General features: G+C 39.4%; 1 protein-coding gene across 3 annotated transcripts in view; it reads right to left on the bottom strand.

Moving 5' to 3' along the window:
* kif17 (kinesin family member 17) overlaps positions 1–19,766 on the bottom strand; it is a 65,308-nt gene that overhangs the window by 27,491 nt on the left and 18,051 nt on the right. For all 3 annotated transcript variants that reach the window (XM_072245113.1, XM_072245114.1, XM_072245115.1), the window contains 3 exons: positions 19,246–19,435; positions 7,530–7,970; positions 3,499–3,605 (listed from right to left, as the gene is read on the bottom strand). In XM_072245113.1, coding sequence (XP_072101214.1) covers positions 3,499–3,605; positions 7,530–7,970; positions 19,246–19,435 — 738 coding nt within the window. The remainder of the gene's footprint in view (positions 1–3,498; positions 3,606–7,529; positions 7,971–19,245; positions 19,436–19,766) is intronic.

Here is a 19,766-nt window from a genome sequence, read left to right as displayed (position 1 = left end):
TGTCTGGTTTGGAGGGCATGTGCTATCACAAGAGGCTGGATAAACTTGGGTTGTTTTCTCTGGAACGCCGGAGGCTGAGGGGAATTCTGATAGAGGTTTACAGGATTATGAGAGGCATACTGTAGATAGAGTGGACAGAGAGTATCTGTTTCCCAGGGCCGAAATATCTAATACCAGAGGGCATGGACTGAAGTTGAGACGGGGTAGGTTCAAGGAGGAAGTGAGAAGTAAGTTTTTTAGTCAGAGAGTTGTGGATGCCTGGTATGGTGGTAGAGGTAAATACATTAGGAGCTTTTAAGAGGTGTTTGAATAGGCACATGGATGTAAGGAAGATGGAGGGAATGGACATGGTGTAGGTAGGGGTATTAGTTTTTTGGGCGATTTTGATTTGCTTTTTAGGTGGTTCGGCACAACATAGTGGGCCGAATGGCCTGTTCCTGTGCTGTACTGTTCTATGTTCTATGTTCTAGAAGCTGAATCAGTAGCAGATGAATGAGAGAAAAGTAAAATCAATTTTGCACTGTCCAATGAAAAATCTTGTGGTAGACAAATAAAAGGGAATTGTGACAAATAAAAGGGAAAGACAAATAAAGTGACAAATAAAAGGGAATTGTGAAAATGCTCAAAGGTCAGGAGGCATCTGTAAAGAGGGAAAAATTAAATTAATATTACAGGTTGTTGGTAATCCATTAGAATAAGTCAGTGCTGATATAAACCAGAAAAAGTTATCTGAAATTGCTAAATTCATTGTTGAGCCCAGTCAGAAGATGAGATGCAAACCTACAAACTCACCTTGAGGTTTTTTGGAACAACATAAGAAGTTAGAGGTAGAGAGATCAGCATAGGATCAGATGTTCTGCAAAGAAATAATTCAATCTGCATTTGGTTTTTCCAGTGGAGAAGATACCTCACTGTGTGTGTACTGAATATACTGTATTAAACGGGAAGTAATGCAAATGAATCACAGCTTCATCTGAAAGATGTGTTGGGTTCCTAAATAACCCTACAACTGCATGGGAAGGTGTCATAAGAAGAGGCATTGAATTTGGTGAAACTTTTTTTATCTAGTGAAAAACAAAACCATCTTGGTATCCCAGTCACAGGGCTATAGAAATACAGTTCTTTTTCATTTATGTAATTTATTGGGGTGTGGGGGTATTGCTGACAAAACTAGTATTTAATTGTCCTTGTCAAGATGGCGATGTGTTCCCTTTTTGAAGACTATTATATTCTTGGTGAAGGTAGACCCACGGTGCTGCTGTGAAGCATGTTTCAGAATTTAGACACAGTGAAGATGAAGAAATAATATACAGTATTCCCATATCAAGGTAATTAATCTGTAAGGGTGGTATTCCCGTTTTCCTACTGTTTTTGCCATTACTGGAAGTAAAGGTTATGGATTGGGAATTGCTGTAGATGTAGGGTAGGCAAGTAAGTGTAGTGCATTTTGTGGATAGTACATACTAAAGCCAGAGTACACAAGTGGTAGAGGGAGTGAATGTTTAGGGTTCTGGTTAGGGTGCCATTCTAAATGGCCGAATTTTCCTGATAGTATCAACTTTTCTGCATTTTCTCAGAGTTGCGCTCATTCAAGCAGATGGAGAGTAAGCATCATCATACTGACATGTCCTGTAGATGACAAAAAGCCTTTGTGGTATCAGAGAAAGGTCACAGACTTTATAAGACACAGCCTCCAATATGTTCTGGTAGCCATAGTATTTATGTGAAATGCTTCATTGGTCACAATGTAGTGTTCTTGACACTGAAAAAATAAAACTCAAACTGTTCAGTCAAACACCAATGTCGGCAAGAATTCTGAGTTTCTGATTGCCTGCCGATTTAATTCTCTATCCCACTCTTACTCTGAGCTCGCCATCTTCATGCTCCTATGTTGGTCCAAAAAATGCCCAATATAAGTTTGAGAAACAGTGCTTCATCTTCTGTTGGAGTAAACTACAGCCCTTGGAACTTAATGTTGAACTTAGCAATTTCAGGTAATTATCCTTTCTGTTTCTCTGTTCCCATTTTGTTTTGTTGTTTTTTCTCTCTTCTATGTCTAACTGCTGACTTCCAGTGTAATTGTTCATAGCACATTGAGTGAATTGAATTGCCTTTAATAATGTCTTCAGTAACAAACCAATTTGCATTAATAATGAGTCTTCAGGCTGAACATAGTTGTAAATATTCAACCTTGTCTTGGACAATCACATGTGGGGTCTCACTCTCACTTAGGATGGAAATGTTCCTGAAGCCTCTACCATTAATTCATGAACCAATATGGTAGTAGGACTGCATAACTTAGATGTGATCCATTGCTTGTCATTTTTGATATTTAGCATGCACATTGTCCTGCCTGGTGCTCCTCCTGGCATAGCCTTTTGCAGTCCTCACTGAATTAGGCTTGATCCCTGGCCAGACAGTAATGATACACTGAAGGTATACCAGGTAGAAGACTACAGATTATGGTGAAATTAATCCAAAAAGATTTCATGCTCTAAAATTTCACATGATTGCAATTATAACAAGCTGTTGGCTCACTCCTAATTTAGATGCAAGCCTCAATTCTCATGAAAAGTTAACATTGCATGTCCGAATCTCGTTCTTTGGTGAGATGACCTATCCAGTTTCATTTTTAAATCATTTCATTATTGTCATTTTGATGCAACTGAATGGCATAAGAGGTCATTTCAGAAGGCAGTTAAGAATCAACATTATTATCAGTCTGGAATCACATACTATAGAGGTCAAAGCTGCTGGGGATGACAAATTTCCTTCTCTGCACTATCATAGCGAACTGGATGATAGTTTCACCATCACAATTACTGAGATTACACAAACCTTTCTGGATCATTTAATTGAAAGTATTTCAATTCCAAAAGTGGTCTTTTTGGATATAAGTCCTTGCTACAGGTATGTTTGTCCATGTCTCTGGATTACTAGTCCATTAATTTAATCACTGTATCCTTCCCGATGACAAAAAAGTAAACCCAACTAGTGAACAGAAGATGACTATCACTTTTTCTGGTTTATAGGATTAAAATCAAATTTATCATAACTTCATTAGAAGTTAATAGTTTACAGTCAATGACACCATTAAAATAGTACAGACAACCTAAACGCAACAGATTTCCAATCACTGAACCATCCCTGTAACTGTTACATTACTGATAGTGAGTGCAAATGTATTTGTCCTTATTCTCACTGATACTCTACATAAGAGAAAATACACATTTGATATCCTCTAACTTTTATGCTACAGTTTTTCTCATGGGATATATTTCTTTTAACACTTTAAGAAACTCCCATACAACCTGTAATTTGATCACATCAAAACTTTGTTATTTTACCTTGGATGAATTCCAACGTTCTTTTTGCCTAGAGATAACTTATTAACAAGCAATATTGTAATAAATATTGCCAACTGAACCACTTAACTCGTGTCTCCAGATGTATAAACCTTGAGAAGGTATTTCAGTTTTTGACTTGATGTATACAAACCTGTCTCATATTTTCTTTCTCAATTTCTATTTCAGCATGGACTTCAGTATTCTTAACAGAATTATTGGTTGCTTGGGTATTACTCATTTGTACTTTATTTAGATAATCTGCAAAACCAGAATGAAAGTAATTGAACCAACAATTTGTGATACTTTGTAAAGTAAAATAAACAGATTAGATAGGCAGTCAGTTATCACATATTCATTTAGACTCAACCTTAAATCATGACAACTGATTCTGTCATGTTGGATCAGAGACTACTGTCATGTTTGTATTTAATTTATAATGATTATTTCGAGCAATCGGCATTAGGAAAACTAGTCAATTATTACAGGACCATTCATATAGCTCACCACTAATCGGGATTAGGTCAATTAACTCCACACATGCAGTATTAACCTTCCTGAAGTACCACTGCAGGAATTTAATTAAACCTGAAGAGGAACAGGTCCAGACATTTATATTTGAATTTCCCTCTGCCCCTTTCATTTTAATTCTTTGAAATACAATGATTTTCTAAATTTTAATTATGATAAAATATACCACAGACACAAGCGGTACTGCAGATGCTGGAAATCTAGAGCAATACACACAATGGGCTGGAGGAGCTCAGCAGGTCAAGGAACGCCTATGGATGGAATAAACAGTTGATGTTTCGGGCCCAGACCCCTCATGCAGGTATCTATGTTCTAAGAAATAGCAACAGGTGTAGGCCCTCCATCTCTTTGAGCCTGGCTTCCCATTCATCAGCACTATCCCCACTTCCTTTGTTTCCCTTTATATCCATGTCTAACAACCTCTGTTTTGAATAAGCATAACAACCTAGCCTCTGGGCTAGAGAATTTCAAAGGTTCACCACAGAAAGAGTGAAGAAATATCTCATTTTCTTGTTTGTAAGTGACTCCTGGTTCGCACTCCTGGTCCAAGACTCCTCAGCTATGAGAAACATCCTCTCTGCATCTAGGCTTTCAAGCAATTTAATAACTTTGTATGTTTTGATGAGACCTCCACTCTTTCTTCTAAAGTCAAATGAACATATCTCAACTTGAACTCTTATCATATGGCAAACCCAACAGTGCTGAAATCAAACTAGCAGAATCTTTGCCACTGATCTATGGTGCCTATCCTTTCTAACGTGAGGATATCAAAACTGCACACACGTCACCAGGTACAGTCTCATGTAAGGTCCTATGTAACTACAACATTTCCTTACTCTTGTATTTAATTCCTCTCCTAATAAAGGGTAACATACCACTTGTTCCTTCAATTACTTGCTCCACCTGCATGTTCACCTCCAGTGATTTCTATACAGGCACATCCAAGTCTATTTGAATATCAACACCATACAGTCTTTCCCCTTTTAACAAATATTTTCCATTTCTGCTACATGCTCTAAAATGGATAACCTCACATCTTTCCACAGTATTTTCATCTGCCATCTTCTCGTTTGTTCCTGTTCCCCTTAAGCTTCATTTCAACCTCTTCTGCACTCACAATTCCAACTAGATTACAAGTGACCACATGGGAAAATGATACGTTGATACTGACCATGAATTGTTGATATACATTGTGAGTAACTGGGGCCAAAGCATTAATCTCTGCAATATCCTGGTTGGCATAGCATCCAACCTGAAACAATCTGTTCATTCCTTTGTTTTGCTTTCTATCCAATAATTAATTCTCATCCATGTCCATATATCATGTCTAGTTCCATGTGCTCTAACATTGTTGACCGAGCTTCTGTACAGGAGCTAATGGAATGCTCGCTGGAAATCCACATACATGATGTGTACTGGTTGTCCTGTATCTATTCAACATCATATACTCAAAGAAACCAAGCAGATGATATAACATACTTTCCTAAGTCCATCTTGTTTCTGATCAATACTATTATTCTTTTCAAGGTGTTCAACTTTTCATTATACATTCCAGCATTTTCCCTGCCATTGACATCATGATAGCACATCAGTAGTTTCCCGTTTTGTCTCTTTCTCCTTCTTATACAATTGGGGCCATATTTGTTACCCTTCAAACTGCATCTGAATAAATTTGGATGATGATAACCAGATCATCCACAATCTCAAAAGTCTCTACCTATTTTCAAAGTCTGCAATGCAAGTCATTTGGTCCTGAGGATTTATCATATTTCAAGCTCATCAACTCTCTAATAATATTTTAACTAATATTTAATTCACTTAGCTCCTCATTCTCGTTTGATTCTCTAATATATCTGATTGGTTTTGTAAGTCTTCTTCCATGAGGACAGGTGCAAAGTGCTTGTTTAATTCATCTGTTATTTCCTTATTTTCCATTACAAATTTTCCTGTCCCTGTTGAAAAGGGGCCCTCACTTGCCTTCATTAGTCTTCCTTTTTAAGCAGATTGATGTGTTCTTTTAGTTTACATTTATCAGCAGTCTACACTCACATTCTGTCCTGTTTTCCTTTGCTGAGGTTTGAAATCATCCTAACTCTCAGACCTTTTGCTATTTCTGGGAAATTCAAGACTCCTCCATTGATTTGACGTTATCTTTAATTTCTCATTGTCCATGGATGAATACTTGTCCTGAAATTTTTACCATAGAAGAATATAATATTTTGTTGTTACTAATACATTATTTCATTAAATACTAACCATTGTCTATGTTCATTCCTTTTAAAGTATTCTCCTTGTCAACTCGCACAGCTTTGCAGTTTTCATTGTTTCCGATTTAAGACTCAGACTTAAGGCTACTTCACTACTTCACTTTCAAACTCAGTATCAATTCCAGGCCTAAAGGCCACTTGCAACACAATTACTAACTAACTCTTTCACATTGCACAAAATAAATGGGCAATGTTTCTGCAACTGATAACAATCAAAAATGGACATTGGACTACTACTAATTGGATAAGGTGATCAAAAATACTTATGAATTAAACATTATAATTATTTAATGCCATGAATGTGTTTCAAAAGGCTTAGAACGTAGTAAAAGAGAGACTGGGAATTCTATGAGCTCTGAAGTTAGTAAAGTACGAGTTGGATGGGAGAAAATATAATGACTTTTTGTAAAGGATTAGGAGTTCACATGATGACATATTTATGGCCTAGAAGAAACAAGAAAGGAAGATTCAAAAACAGTGACCACGATAAAATATAGACACAATGTAGAGAAAGTTAACTGAAACAAGGACAAAATTGCAAAAAAAAAACACTGAAGAAGAGAGTTTTAATACTTATAGTTGATGGATTTAGTGGAGCAAAAGAAAGAGCTGATTAATAGTCAAATCAAAGTTCAAAGTAGATTTATTATAAAATTACATATATGTGTACCATACATTTTTCTTCCAGGCCTTCACAGTAGAACAAAGAAATACAATGAAAAACTACATACAAAAACTGGCATGCAAACAATGTACAAAGTAAGACATAATGTGCAATTATAAAAAAGCACAAATAATAATAACATAATAAATAAATAAATAAATAAATAGATATATAGGTAGGATTATATTGAGAACGTGAGTTGTACAATCCTTGAAAGCAAGTCCATAGATTGTGTTCAGTGATCATTTCAGTGTCATGATTGAAGTTATCCACACTGGCTCAAGAGCCTAACACAAACAAGGGAAAATCTGCAGATGCTGGAAATCCAAGCAACACACACAAAACGCTGAAGGAATTCAGTAGGCCAGGCAGCATCTATGTTAAAAAGTACAGTCGACATTTTGGGCCAAGACCCTTTGGCAGGACCTGCTGAAAGGGCTTGATCTGAAATGTTGACTGTACTTTTTTCCATAGACGCTGCCTGACCTGCTGAGTTCCTCCAGCATTTTTTGTGTCTTGCTTGGTTCAAGAGCCTGATGGTTGAAGGGTAACAACTGTTCCTGAATCCAGTGGTATGGGAAAATTCCTAAATATAATTAATGTACTAGTCATTAATATCGAGAACAAATTAGTAATCAGGAGTTTGACATTAGATTCTACACGTTTTATCTTCATTGAATTAAGGACTTTGTGTAAAAGAAAAATATTTACTAGACAAATTACCATTTCCAAGCTGTCCAGCTAAAAGTGCCTTCAACTGTTTAATCTCCTCCTGATATTCTCTGAGCAAAGCATCCTTTGGATCTTCATTAATTCTTGGCTTGTTTTTGATGTTCTTTGCCCTATTTGCATACCGTAAAGTGCTAAGACTTTCATCATAATTGTTGTCAGCAGGAGACAGACATGCTACCATCAGAGTTTTGGTGTTACCCCCAAGGGAGTCCTGCAACATCCGTGTCAGTTTGGAGTCACGGTATGGAATATGCTTTGATCTGCCATCTACCAATGCAGAAATTACATTCCCGAGTGCTGAAAGTGACAGATTGATTTTAGTCGCCTCTTTAAGTCGATCTCCAGTTGCTCCAGTTTTTGCCTGTCTTTCACTACCTGCCAAATCAACAAGGTTTAACTTTCCTACACGGATGTGATCCTTCCCATTGTCATCTGTAAGACAAATAAAGTCATGTCATCTTATTTTTTCCATCACGATACCCATTTGCTTTTTGTGTTTTTTTTAAATGAGGCAGATAACCTGTACCTTAGTTTCTGTAATTCTATTAATTTAGTAGGAATATCTAGCAACCTTACAATTAATTATCCATTCCTAATTGTCCTGAAATACAATCAAGGAGTTAGGTAGCCAATTTTACAGGATCGTTAACGGATAACCAAATTAGTTAGTGGAAATGCATGTAGGCCAAATTTGTTTCAGACAGGTCATCTTCCATAATAAGCACAATGAGAAAACAGTCCAGTGGAACACAGAATAGCAGAGCATAATACAGGTTCTTTGTCCTGCTATGTTTTGCCAACCTTTAACCTACTTCAAGATGAATCTAACCCTTCCTTCCCACATATACCTTCATTTTTCTTTTATCCACATGCTTATCTAAGAATCACTTAAATGTCTCTTAAATTTGCTTCTACCACCACATCCAGCTGCAAATATCACACACCTACTACTCTTCGTGTAAACCTATCAATGACATCCCCTCTATACTTTTCTGCAATCACCTTAAAGATATGCCCTCTCATATTAGCCATTTCTGCCCAGGGTGAAAGTCTTTGGCTGTTCACTATGTCTCTTACCATCTCATACACCTCTATCAAGTCATTTCTCCTACTCTTTCTATCCAAACATATCCTCATAAGATTTGCTTTCTAATGCAAACAAGCAGGGTCTGTCAGGACTTGTCTGCAGAGTGAGAGATTGCTTGGGTTAATAGTAACTTAGTAAGGGCCAATAAAAAGAAGCGAGGTTTAAACAGAGCAGCCATTGTGTGAGTAGGCCAGTGTTAGAGTGGTCAGGCTTTGGCTCAACAGGCTTGGGTGAGAGCAGACTAGAAATTAAGTTTGAGAAGTTAGAGGTAAAATAAATGTAGGCAGGGTGGTAGTTCAGGGCATAGAATGCTCCTCCTGTGAAATGTGGGAGTTCAGGGTACCTAACAGTTTCCCTGATGACTACATATTGTCCTGTGGGGGTGTGCCTTATTCTGATTGTCGAAAGTCACTTCCACTGTGATTGGTTAGTTTAGAAGCTGTATCTGCTTTTCCCATTGGATAACTATCTGGTGTCCAGTTTCAAATATTATATAAAATAGCACATGGAAGGGGCTTGCTCTCTTCTTCCTTTGTTTAAGGCAAGTATGCATAAGACTATTGAGATGGTATTCTCTACGTGCACTTTTAACTAAGGATGTTTGTTGAATGTAAGTATCTTTGTCAGTATTCAGCTTTGTAGTGTCTATAACTTGGGGAACATGAATGTTTGGTCGAATTTTTACTGTTTGTAAATAAGTGATTAATGTACCTATTTGCAGAGAGTGCTTTCTGTATCACTTGCCAGACCCACGAGCCTGATTGAACATTACATCTGGCACTGCTTTGAGCAATGCCTGGCTTTTTGAGCAGAAATACATTTCTTTAAGAGGTTATTTAAAAGGGAGGACCCTCTGTTTGAGAGATGCAGAGTCCCATGGTGGGCAGATAATAGTACAGACTTTGGAAGTCTTGCTAAATTACTGAAGGGTTATGATTGAGCATTACACGTCTGCAGAAAGTGCACCCAACAACACCCACTGACTGACAAGGTCAAGGAACTGGAACTGGAGCTGAATGCACCCAGGACCATCCAGGAGGCTGGACACTTCATAAATGAGACTTTTACTGAGGTGGTCACACCCAGAGTGCAGGCTTCAGATAGTAGAATGGAGACCACCAATAGAAGTAAGGAGAGTAAGCAGTCAGTGCAGGGTTCCCCTTTGGCCATTCTCCTCTGAAACAAGTACACTCCTTTGCATACTGCTGGGGAGAGGGTAGGGGTGACCTATCAGGGCATAGCCGCAGCAGCCAAGCCAGTTTGTAGGGTTTAAACTAAGTTGGCAGAGGATTGGGAACTGGAGTGACAGGGCTGAGGATGGGGCAGTTGGAATACAAATCAATGCAGTGTGTGGTGAGAGTGTGAGGAAGAACAGGCAAATGATAGGGCAAAATTTTAGTCAGTGGGATGGGGTAAAGTGTGGGGGCACAATCAAAAAGGGTGATGAATGCAGGACTAATGATGTTATATTTGAATGCACACAGTATACGGAATAAGGCAGACTATCTTGTAGTGCAGTTAGAGATTAGCGGGTATGACGCAGTGGGCACCACTGAGTTGTGATTAATAGAAAATCATAGTTAGGAGCTTAACATCCAAGGATATATCTTCTGGCAAAAGACAGGCAGGTAGTCAAAGGGGGTGGGTGGCTCTGTGGGTAAAAAATTAAAACAAATCATTAGAAAGAGGTGATATAGGACTGGAAGATGTAGAATCCTTGAGGATAAACTTAAGAAAATGAAAGGGTAAAAAGACCCTGATGGGAGTTATATGCAGGCCTGCAAATAATAGCCATGATGTGGGATATAAATTACAACAGGAGATAGAAAAGGAATGTAATAAGGGCAATGTTATGATACTCATGGGGGATTTCAATACGCAGGTAGATTGCGAAATTCAGGTTGGTGCTGGAGCTCAAGAGAGGGAATTTGTAGAATACCTCTGGGATGGCTTATTATAGCAGCTTGTGGTTAAGCCTACTAGGGGAAAACACAATTCAGGAATGGGTGTTGTGTAATGAACCAGATTTGATTAAGGAGCTTAAGGGAAAGAAACCCTTAGTAGCCGGTGATCATAATATGATAAAATTCACCCTGCAGTTTGAGAGGGAGAAGCTAAAGTCAGATGTATCAGTATGAAAGTGGAGTAAAGGGAATTACCGAGGCATGAAGGAGGACCTGGTCAAAGTTGATTAGAAGAGTACACTAGCAGGGATGACGGCAGAACAGCTGGCTGGAGTTTCTAGGGACAATTCAGAAGGTACAGGATTGATACATTGCAAAGATGAAGAAGTATTCTAAAGAGAGGATGAGGTAACCATAGCTAACAAGGGAAGTCTCAGACAGCATAAAACCAAAAGAAAGGGCATATGATATTGAGACCGTAAGACAAAGGAACAGAATTAGGCCATTCAGCCCATCAAGTCTGCTACACCATTCCATCATGGTGATCCCGGATCCCACTCAACCTCACACACCTGCCTTCTCGCCATATCCTTTGATGCCCTGACTGATAAGGAAACTATCAACTTCCACCTTAAATACACCCATGGACTTGGCCTCCACCACAGTCTATGGCAGAGCATTCCACAGATTCACAACTCTCTGGCTAAGAAAATTCCACCTTACCTCCATTCTAAAAAGTCATCCCTCAATTTTGAGGGGGTGTCCTCTAGTTCTGGATACTCCCACCAAAGAAAACATCCTCTCCACATCCACCCTATCTGGTCCTTTCAACATTCGGTAGATTTCAATAAGATCAGCCACTCCATTCTTCTAAATTCCAGTGAGTACAGGTCCACAGCTGCCAAACGCTCCTCATATGTTCATCTCTTCATTCCTAGAATCATCCTCGTGAACTTTCTCTGGGCTCTGTCTGATGACAACACACCCTTTCTGAGATACACAGCCCAAAACTGTTGACAGTACTCCAGGTGCAGCCTAACTAGTGTGTTATAAAGCCTCGGCATTATCTCCTTGCTTTTATATTCTATTCCCCTTCAAGTAAATGCCAACATCGCATTTGCCTTCTTTATCACAGATTTAACCTATAAATTAACCTTCTGGGAGTCTACACAAGGATTCCTAAGTCCCCCTGCACCTCTGATGTTTGAAACTTCTCCCCATTTAGATAATAGTTTGCACTATTGTTCCTTTTACCAAAATGCATTATCATACATTTCTCAACACTGTATTCCATCTGCCACTTTTTTGCCCATTCTTCCAATTTGGCTAAGTCCTGCTACAATCGCATTGCTTCCTACCCCTCCACCTATCTTTGTATCATTCACAAACTTTGCCACAAAGCCATCAATTCCATTATGCAAATGATCAACAAACAATGCGAAAAGTAGCGGTCCCAACACTGACCCCTGAGGAACACTACTTGTCACTGACAGCCAACCAGAAAAGGTCCCCTTTATTTCCATTCACTGCCTCCCACCTGTCAGCCATTCCTCTATCCAAGCCAGTATCTTTCCTGTAACGCCATGGGATTTTATCTTGTTAAGCAACCTCATGTGTAGCACATCATCAAATGCCTTCTGAAAGTCTAAGTAAATGATCCACTACCTCTCCTTTGTCCACCTTGCTTGTTACTTCCTTGAAGAACTCTTAACAGATTTGTCAGGCAAGATTTCCCCTTACAGAAACCATGCTGACTTTGACTTATTTTATCATTAGTCTCCCGGTACCCCGAACCTCATTCTCATAATCGACTCCAACAATTTCCCAACCACTGAGGTTAGGCTAACTGGCCAATAATTTCCTTTCTTTTGCCTTCCTCCCTTCTTAAAGAGTGAAGTGTCATTTGCAATCTTCCAGTTCTCCAGGACCATGCCAGAATCAAATGATTTTTGAAAGATCGTAACCAATATATCTGTTATCTCTTCAACAACCTCTGTCAGGACTCTCGGATGCAGTCTGTCTGGTCCAGGTGACTTATCCACCTTAAGACCATCGAGTATACCTAGCACATTTTCCTTTGTAATAGCAATGGCACTCACTCCTGCTCCCTGACACTCAGGGACCTCTGGCACAGTGCCAGTGACTTCCAAAGTGAAGATTGATGTAAAGTACTCATTAAGTTCATCTGCCATTTCTTTGTTCCCCATCACTACCTCATCAGCATCGTTTTCCAGTGGTACAATATCAACTCTGACATCCCTTTTACTCTTTATATAACTGAAAAAGCTTTTAGTATCCTGCTTTATATGATTAGCTAGTTTGCTCTCATATTTCATCTTTTCCCTTCTTATAGCTTTTTAGTTGCCTTTTATTGGATTTTAAAAGCTTCCCAATCGTCCAACTTCCCATTCACTTTTGCTTGTTTATATTCCCTTTCCTTGACTTTTATGCAGTCCTTAACTTCCCCTGTCAGCCATGGTTGCCTATAATATTGCAAATATTATTGGCAAATCAGAGGACTGGGAAACTTATAAAATCCAACAGAAGGCAGCTAAAAAACCATTAGGAGAGAAAAGATGAAATATGAAGGTAAACTAGCTAATAATATTAAAGAGAATACCGAAAGTATTTCAGATATACTGTATAAACATTTAAAAAGAGGTGAGAATACATCATATTGGACTGCTGGAAAGTTAGGCTGGAGAGGTATTAATGGGGGACAAAGAAATGCAGACAAATTTAATAAGTATTTTGCATCAGTCAAATGCAAGTCCTCGGAGGCAAGTTTGTTACATAGTTATGCTTTATGTCCCAGGATACAAGAGTGTTGGAAGCAAATATTTGAGGTCCTATTGAAGGTACTAAAGGTTCAGATAATACCAGACCCCATTTTAATAATTTTTGGAACTTCTGCAAGGTCAAATAAATTCCAGGCTACCCAGCAACAACTCCTGACCTATAGAATACTTAATGGAAAGAAACTCATACTGATGTTCTAGAAAAAGGAGGAAACTCCATCACTCAGACAATGGCTGGCTGCATTAATGGATACCCTGCATCTAGAGAGGATCAGATACGTTATCAAGGACAGACTTAAGGAATTTGAAAAAATCTGGCAACCGTTACTGTTTTATTTAGAAGAGACTGACAGCTGAACTAAGTGTGGGGGGTGGTAGGACCTAAACAGCACATGCGGGAGGGGTGAGGGGAGGGGAGGGCTGGGAAGGGGAAAGGAGACAGGGTGGTAGGGTTTCCTTTGCTTTTTGCTTGTTTACTATACATGCATTCATTTGATTTTCATTATGTTGTTATAAGAAAGAAAAGAAAAAAGAAGCATTGTACTTTAGGACATTCTCAGTTGTGGTTAAGCTGATGTTGCTTCACAATAAAAACATTTGAAACAAAAAGAAATATTTTGCATCAGTCTTCGTGTGGAAGACACTAACAGTATGTCAGAAATTCAAGAGTGTCAGGGGGCTGAAGTGAGTGCAGTTGCTATTTCTAAGGAGAAGGTGCCTAGGAAGCTGAAAAGTCCAAAGGTAGATAACTCACCTGGAGTAGATGGACTACACTCCAGGGTCCTGAAAGAGGTAGCTGAGAAGACTGTGAAGGCATTAATAATGATCTTTCAAGAACACAAGATTCTGGAATGGTTCCGGAATACTGGAAAATTGCAAATGTCACTCCATTCTTTAAGAAAGGATGGAAGCAGAAGGAAGGAAATTATAGGGCAGTTAGCCTGTCTTCAGTGGCTGATAAGATGTTAGAGTCAGTTAATTAAGATGAGGTTTTGGGGCACATGGAGGTACATGATAAAGTTAGCCAAAGTCAGCATGGTTTCCTTAAGAGGAAATCTTGCCTGACAATTCTGTTGGAATTCTTTGAGAAAATAACAGGCAAGATAGACAAATAAGAGTCAGTGGAGGTTGTCTACTTGGATTTTCAGAAGGCTTTGGACAAGGTGGCATTCAAGAGGCTGCTTAATAAGAGCCTATGGTATTATAGGAAAGATATTAAGCATGGATAGAAGATTGGCTGACTTACAGGAGGCAAAGAGTCGGAATAAAGGGGGTCTGTTCTGGTTGGTTGCCAGTGACTTGTGATGCTCGGCAGGGATCGGTATTGGGACCACTACTTTTCACGTTATATGCCAACAATTTGAATGATGGAATTGATATCTTTGTGGCCAAGTTTGCAAACAATACAAAGGTAGGTGGAGGGGCAGGTAGTGTTGAGGAAGCAGGGTACCTGCAGAAGTCTTGCACATATTGGGAGAATGGGCAAAGATGTGGCAGATGGAATATAGCTGTAGCAGCCATGTAACTATTTTCTATCTGCATTGTATTCTGTGTTGTGCATTTACTATGTTTATTATGGTAGCTAGTCACGTGGGTGAGGCATGATAAAAGTGAAGAGTTCAGTTACATATTCATGCTTTGTCATTCTGGGGTCAGTTAGAGCTAAAGACAGCCAGGTACGATATCTTTTTGCTGACTGCTTGATTCTACTTAAGTATGCTTAATTTCACTTAATTACATTTAATATTGCTAGTTTTAGTTGCATTAGTTTTATCGCTTAAAGATGTTGGTTTTGCTAGCTGCTTAATAAAAGATTGAATATATTTTTTAAATTTTGAACCTTATTATTGGATTGGATCAGAAGGTGTATCAGACAGGACAACTCCCAGTGATTGATCTCTAACAGTGGCATTGGTTTGTTTGGTTTGTCAACAAAAATATCGACAGTTATACCAAATGAACATCAGCATTCGGACGTGTCGATGAAATTAGAAGCAATGTTGATAAACCAGGAACAGTTTGTGGCAAGTTATGGCCTTTTGTTGATTCATGCTGTGTGTTTTGTGCTGGGACACAGTTTGGAATGGTTCTATGCTGTGAGTTCCTGTGTTGACATGGCACAGAGAAAATCCAATAAACCCGATGTCAATGTGGGTACATTAGTTCTTCAAATATCAATGAGGCAGGAGTTAAGACCCCTGGAAGTAGTTCTGTGTGTTCATTCTCAGCCTGCACTAAGGAGGCACTCTGAATCTATGTGTAACGCCCTGGTTAAGATTTTACTGCTAATATTGTAGGGTATTTCATTTAATAGCTTTCCGTACAAGCAGTATGTTCTGCTAGTAGTGTTTGGGTTACCATTAAAGATAAGGGGTTGTGATGTTCATGCTTAGGAATGTTGTGTCATCCAATCAGGATGGTGGAATTGAGAGAAGTTTCTAGAGAATGCTGGACGCTGAGATTTTATGATGGACGATGAGGTGGGTCGAAGTCTTTTTTGGCGGGAGATGGAGAGAGAAGCTTGAGAGAACTGGCTGTAGGATTTGATCCAATGGGAATGTGTGACTTGATGGAGTCCAAGAGGGAAAATCCTACCAGTGATCAGTGATTAGGAGTTGGTGCCATGAGTACATCTGATACAACAGCTTTTTGCATGATTTGAGCACATTTGACTGTTTAGTTATGATGGGCCCTTTTGTTTTTTTCTTCTTTTTTTCTTTCTTCTTTAATAACAGTTTGGTTAAGTTAACAGTTTATATATAATACTTTCTTTATAGTTCTATGCAGTGTACAATCTGTTATTCCTTGCCAATGGGCAATTGCATGGGGCCAGTATTTACACAGACCGGGGTTTGGTCTGTTGACCCTATTGACCCTAGATGTATTGAGTCTGATAAAGGTAGTTTTCTCACCTTTGAGTCCAGTAGCTGTTAGTGAGGGGCTAATGTGCCACACCTTCAGAGGTGTCCAGTAAAAAAGGGATTCATTTGTAATATCCAAAAGCATAAGGCGCGTCTGGGACATTAACTTACAGTATGGTAACACTCATGTTTCAGATTATAGAAGTCTAAGTAGTGCACTGGAAGCCATAAGGATGTGAAAGGAAATACCAACCTTCGGGTGCAACAACAACGCATTGCATCGCTGCCTAAGAGAGAGATTCAAATCTTTGATGGTGATCCATTCCAATATCATGCATTTATGAAGGATTTCAAGAATAGTGTTGAAGGCAAGACTGGTGACCATCTCTATTTCCTCAAACAGTGTACTGGAGGACACCGTAGGGAGTTTGTCAAAAGTTGCCAGCAAGTCAACCAGCTTTGCTACAGGAACATTTTAATAATGAGCAGAAAAATGCATCAGCCTATATGGAAAAGGCTCTTATTTGGCCACCTATCAAATCTGAACATGAGAGGGCTCCTCAAGACCACAGTCTTTTTCTTCAAGGCTGTTGTAATGCAATAGGAGATGTTTGGTATATGCACGAGCTGAACATCCCTATTAACATATCAATTGTTGTAAAGAAGTTGCCTTATCTGCTTAGGGATAAATGGAGATGTGTGGCCTCTGATCCACAAGATAATCACAACCCTAAAGTTACTTTTATCGATCTTGTCAAGTTTATTGAAAAACAGGTAAGGATTTCTACACACCAGATGCACGGAAATATATTGGATATTACATCATCTTCAGTAAGCAAAGGTGTGAACAAAACTAAGTCACAAATTTGTTCTAGGGCTAAAGGAGGCAGCTTTGCCACTACTGTGGCTACTGTGAAAAGTAAAGCTAAAACTGAGTCTAGAACTAATGAAAGGGAAATGGTCTCATCGGCCAAAAGGGTTTGTATGTTCCGCCAGGGTGAACATACTTTGGATTCGTGCTCTCAGCTGGAGAAAAAGGTTCATGATGAGATTACCTTCTCAAAAGAAAATGTTCTCTGCTTTGGTTGTTTGTGTCCGGGACACATCAACATGGATTGCAGGAAGCTTCTATCATGAAGGTATGCAGTGGCAAGCATCCCAGCATATTTCATATTCACTCTGATGAAAAGGGGGCAGATTTGTAACAAGTTATGAATGAATCAAATGCAGCAGCACGTAACGCCCTGGTATCTAATGGCCTTATGGAGACTGGCGATCATGATTGTAAAGTGTTGTCGAAGCAAGGTAACAAGACAACGGTTACTTACCCCTACTGCAACCAAGTCTCACTAACGGCTACAATATCACAATTCCACATGCTGATCCATACCCTAAGCTCATCTGGCTTTTCTTTAATACTCCTTGCATTGAAATATACACAGCTCAGAACATTAATTACAGCATGATTGATCATTTGATTCCTGACTTTGTATGCAGCTTTAACAACATCTTTCTCCAGAACCACTCCAGTATTTGTTCTTGTTCTCTGGTTCCCATCCCACTGTAACTCTAGCTCAAACCCCCTGCCCTACTGTGTAGCACTAGCACTAAGATATCAGTCCCCGCTCTCCTCCAATTCAGTGCAAATGGTCCCTTCTACATAGGTCTCATCATGCCTGGAGGACAGCCACATGTTAAGCTGTATGATCTTCCTATTTCTGGCCTTACTAGTACATGGCATGGGGAACAACCTGGAGTCCCGTCCTTTAACTTGGCACCTAATTCTCTGAACTCACTTTGCAGGACCCCTTCACCCATCCTACCCATGTCACTGGTAACAATGTGGACAATGACCCCGGGCTACTCACCCTCCCACTAAAGAATACTGTGGGCTTCCGTGACCCTGGCACCAAGGATGTAACAAACCATCTAGAAATCTTGTTCTCATCCACAGAACCTCCTTTCTTTTCCCCTAACTGATGAATCCCCTATCACTACAGCTTGTCTCTTCTTCCCACTTTCCTCCTGCACCACAGAGCCAGACCCAGTGCCAGAGACCAGATGGCTGTGGCGCTCCTCTCCTAGGTTACCCCACAACAGTATGTAAAGTGGTGTACCTTTCGAGTGGAATGGCCACGGAGGTACTCTGCACTGGCTGCCTATCCCCCCTCCCCTTTCTGATGGTCACCCAGTTACCTGTGTCCTGTAACTAGAGTGCAACTACCTCCCTGTATGTTCTGTCTATCAACCCTTTAGCCTCCTGAATGACCCAGAATTCACCCATTTCCACCTCCAACTCCTTAACACAGTCTGTTAGAAGCTGCAGCTGATGCACTTCTTGCAGGTGAAGTCATCAAGGACATTGGAGGTCTCCTTGCCTTCCCATATCCTCTAAGAGGAGCATTCCAGTATCCTACCTGGCATGCTTACTGCTCTAAATGTGCAATAAGAAAAAAAGAAAGAATAAATTATGAAAAAAATCTACCTACAGCCTACACCTCTTCTCACCAAAGCCTCAGCTGTCTACTCCAACACTGGCCCACTCACACAATGGCCTCTCTGCTTAAACCTAGTTTCATTTTATTCGTCCTTGCCAAGTGCCTAATTATGCTCAAACCAATGTCTCCTTGGGACTGTAGCTCGCAAAAATGCGCTGACTGCACCCACTTGCTTCTTTTAAACTCTCTCTGTACTTACGCAATCCAGTCTCCTTTGGACTGTGGCACACAAAAAACCTTAAAGCAGAGTTTGATAGTTTCTTGGTTTGTTGAAGTGTCAAAGGTTACAGGGAGATTGCAGGAAAATAGGGTTTGAGAGTTATGATAAATTAACCAAGATGGAATGGCAGACTTGATGGGCCAAGTGGCCTAATTCTGCTGCTATGTCAGCTTTTATAGCAGAGTCACTTGAGTACAAGGGTAGAGTCATGTTGCTCCAATAATACTGTACATGGCTCCAATAAGACTGCATCTGAAGTTTACAAAAATATTTCAGAAATAATCCATTGCAAAGAAAACATTAAGTATTCTGTCCACCTATGGTATTTAAATTACTAACCTACTGAGCACATCTCCAAATGAATGGTGAATATGGAATGTGAACGTGATGAATCTTTGTTCATGAGGGTGTATCCCACGGCGCGATTGCCCCAGCCAATATCCATGATTTTTTCACACTCTATGACACTATGCACAGTGTGCATGGAGAGGTCCTTTACGAAAATACCCTTCTCTGGATGCTCCTTGAGCTACAATCAGAAGCATAAGATAAACTAGTTAGAAACTGCGGGTTACTTCCCTCAGACTCAATACAGTAAAACTGTATTAGAAAAGAAATGATTTGCAGTTTTTTTTAACTTTTAAATCTCCAGCACTATTTAAAACTCTATTTTTAACCACTATTTTTTCCCCTTGTCTCTTGAAGGTGGCATAGTTTGACATAGTATGATGAAAGAAGAAACTTACATTTTGCACTTTATCCCATTGTAAAGTAATTTGAACAAAATTGCTTCTATGAAAAGCGCTCTATAAATAAAACACATAAAATGCTGGCTGAACTCAGCAAGCTAAGCCGCATCT

This window comes from Mobula birostris, chromosome 27 (genome assembly GCF_030028105.1).
Source record: "Mobula birostris isolate sMobBir1 chromosome 27, sMobBir1.hap1, whole genome shotgun sequence".
Lineage (NCBI taxonomy): Eukaryota > Metazoa > Chordata > Chondrichthyes > Myliobatiformes > Myliobatidae > Mobula > Mobula birostris.
This window is presented reverse-complemented; position numbering and strand designations above follow the sequence as displayed.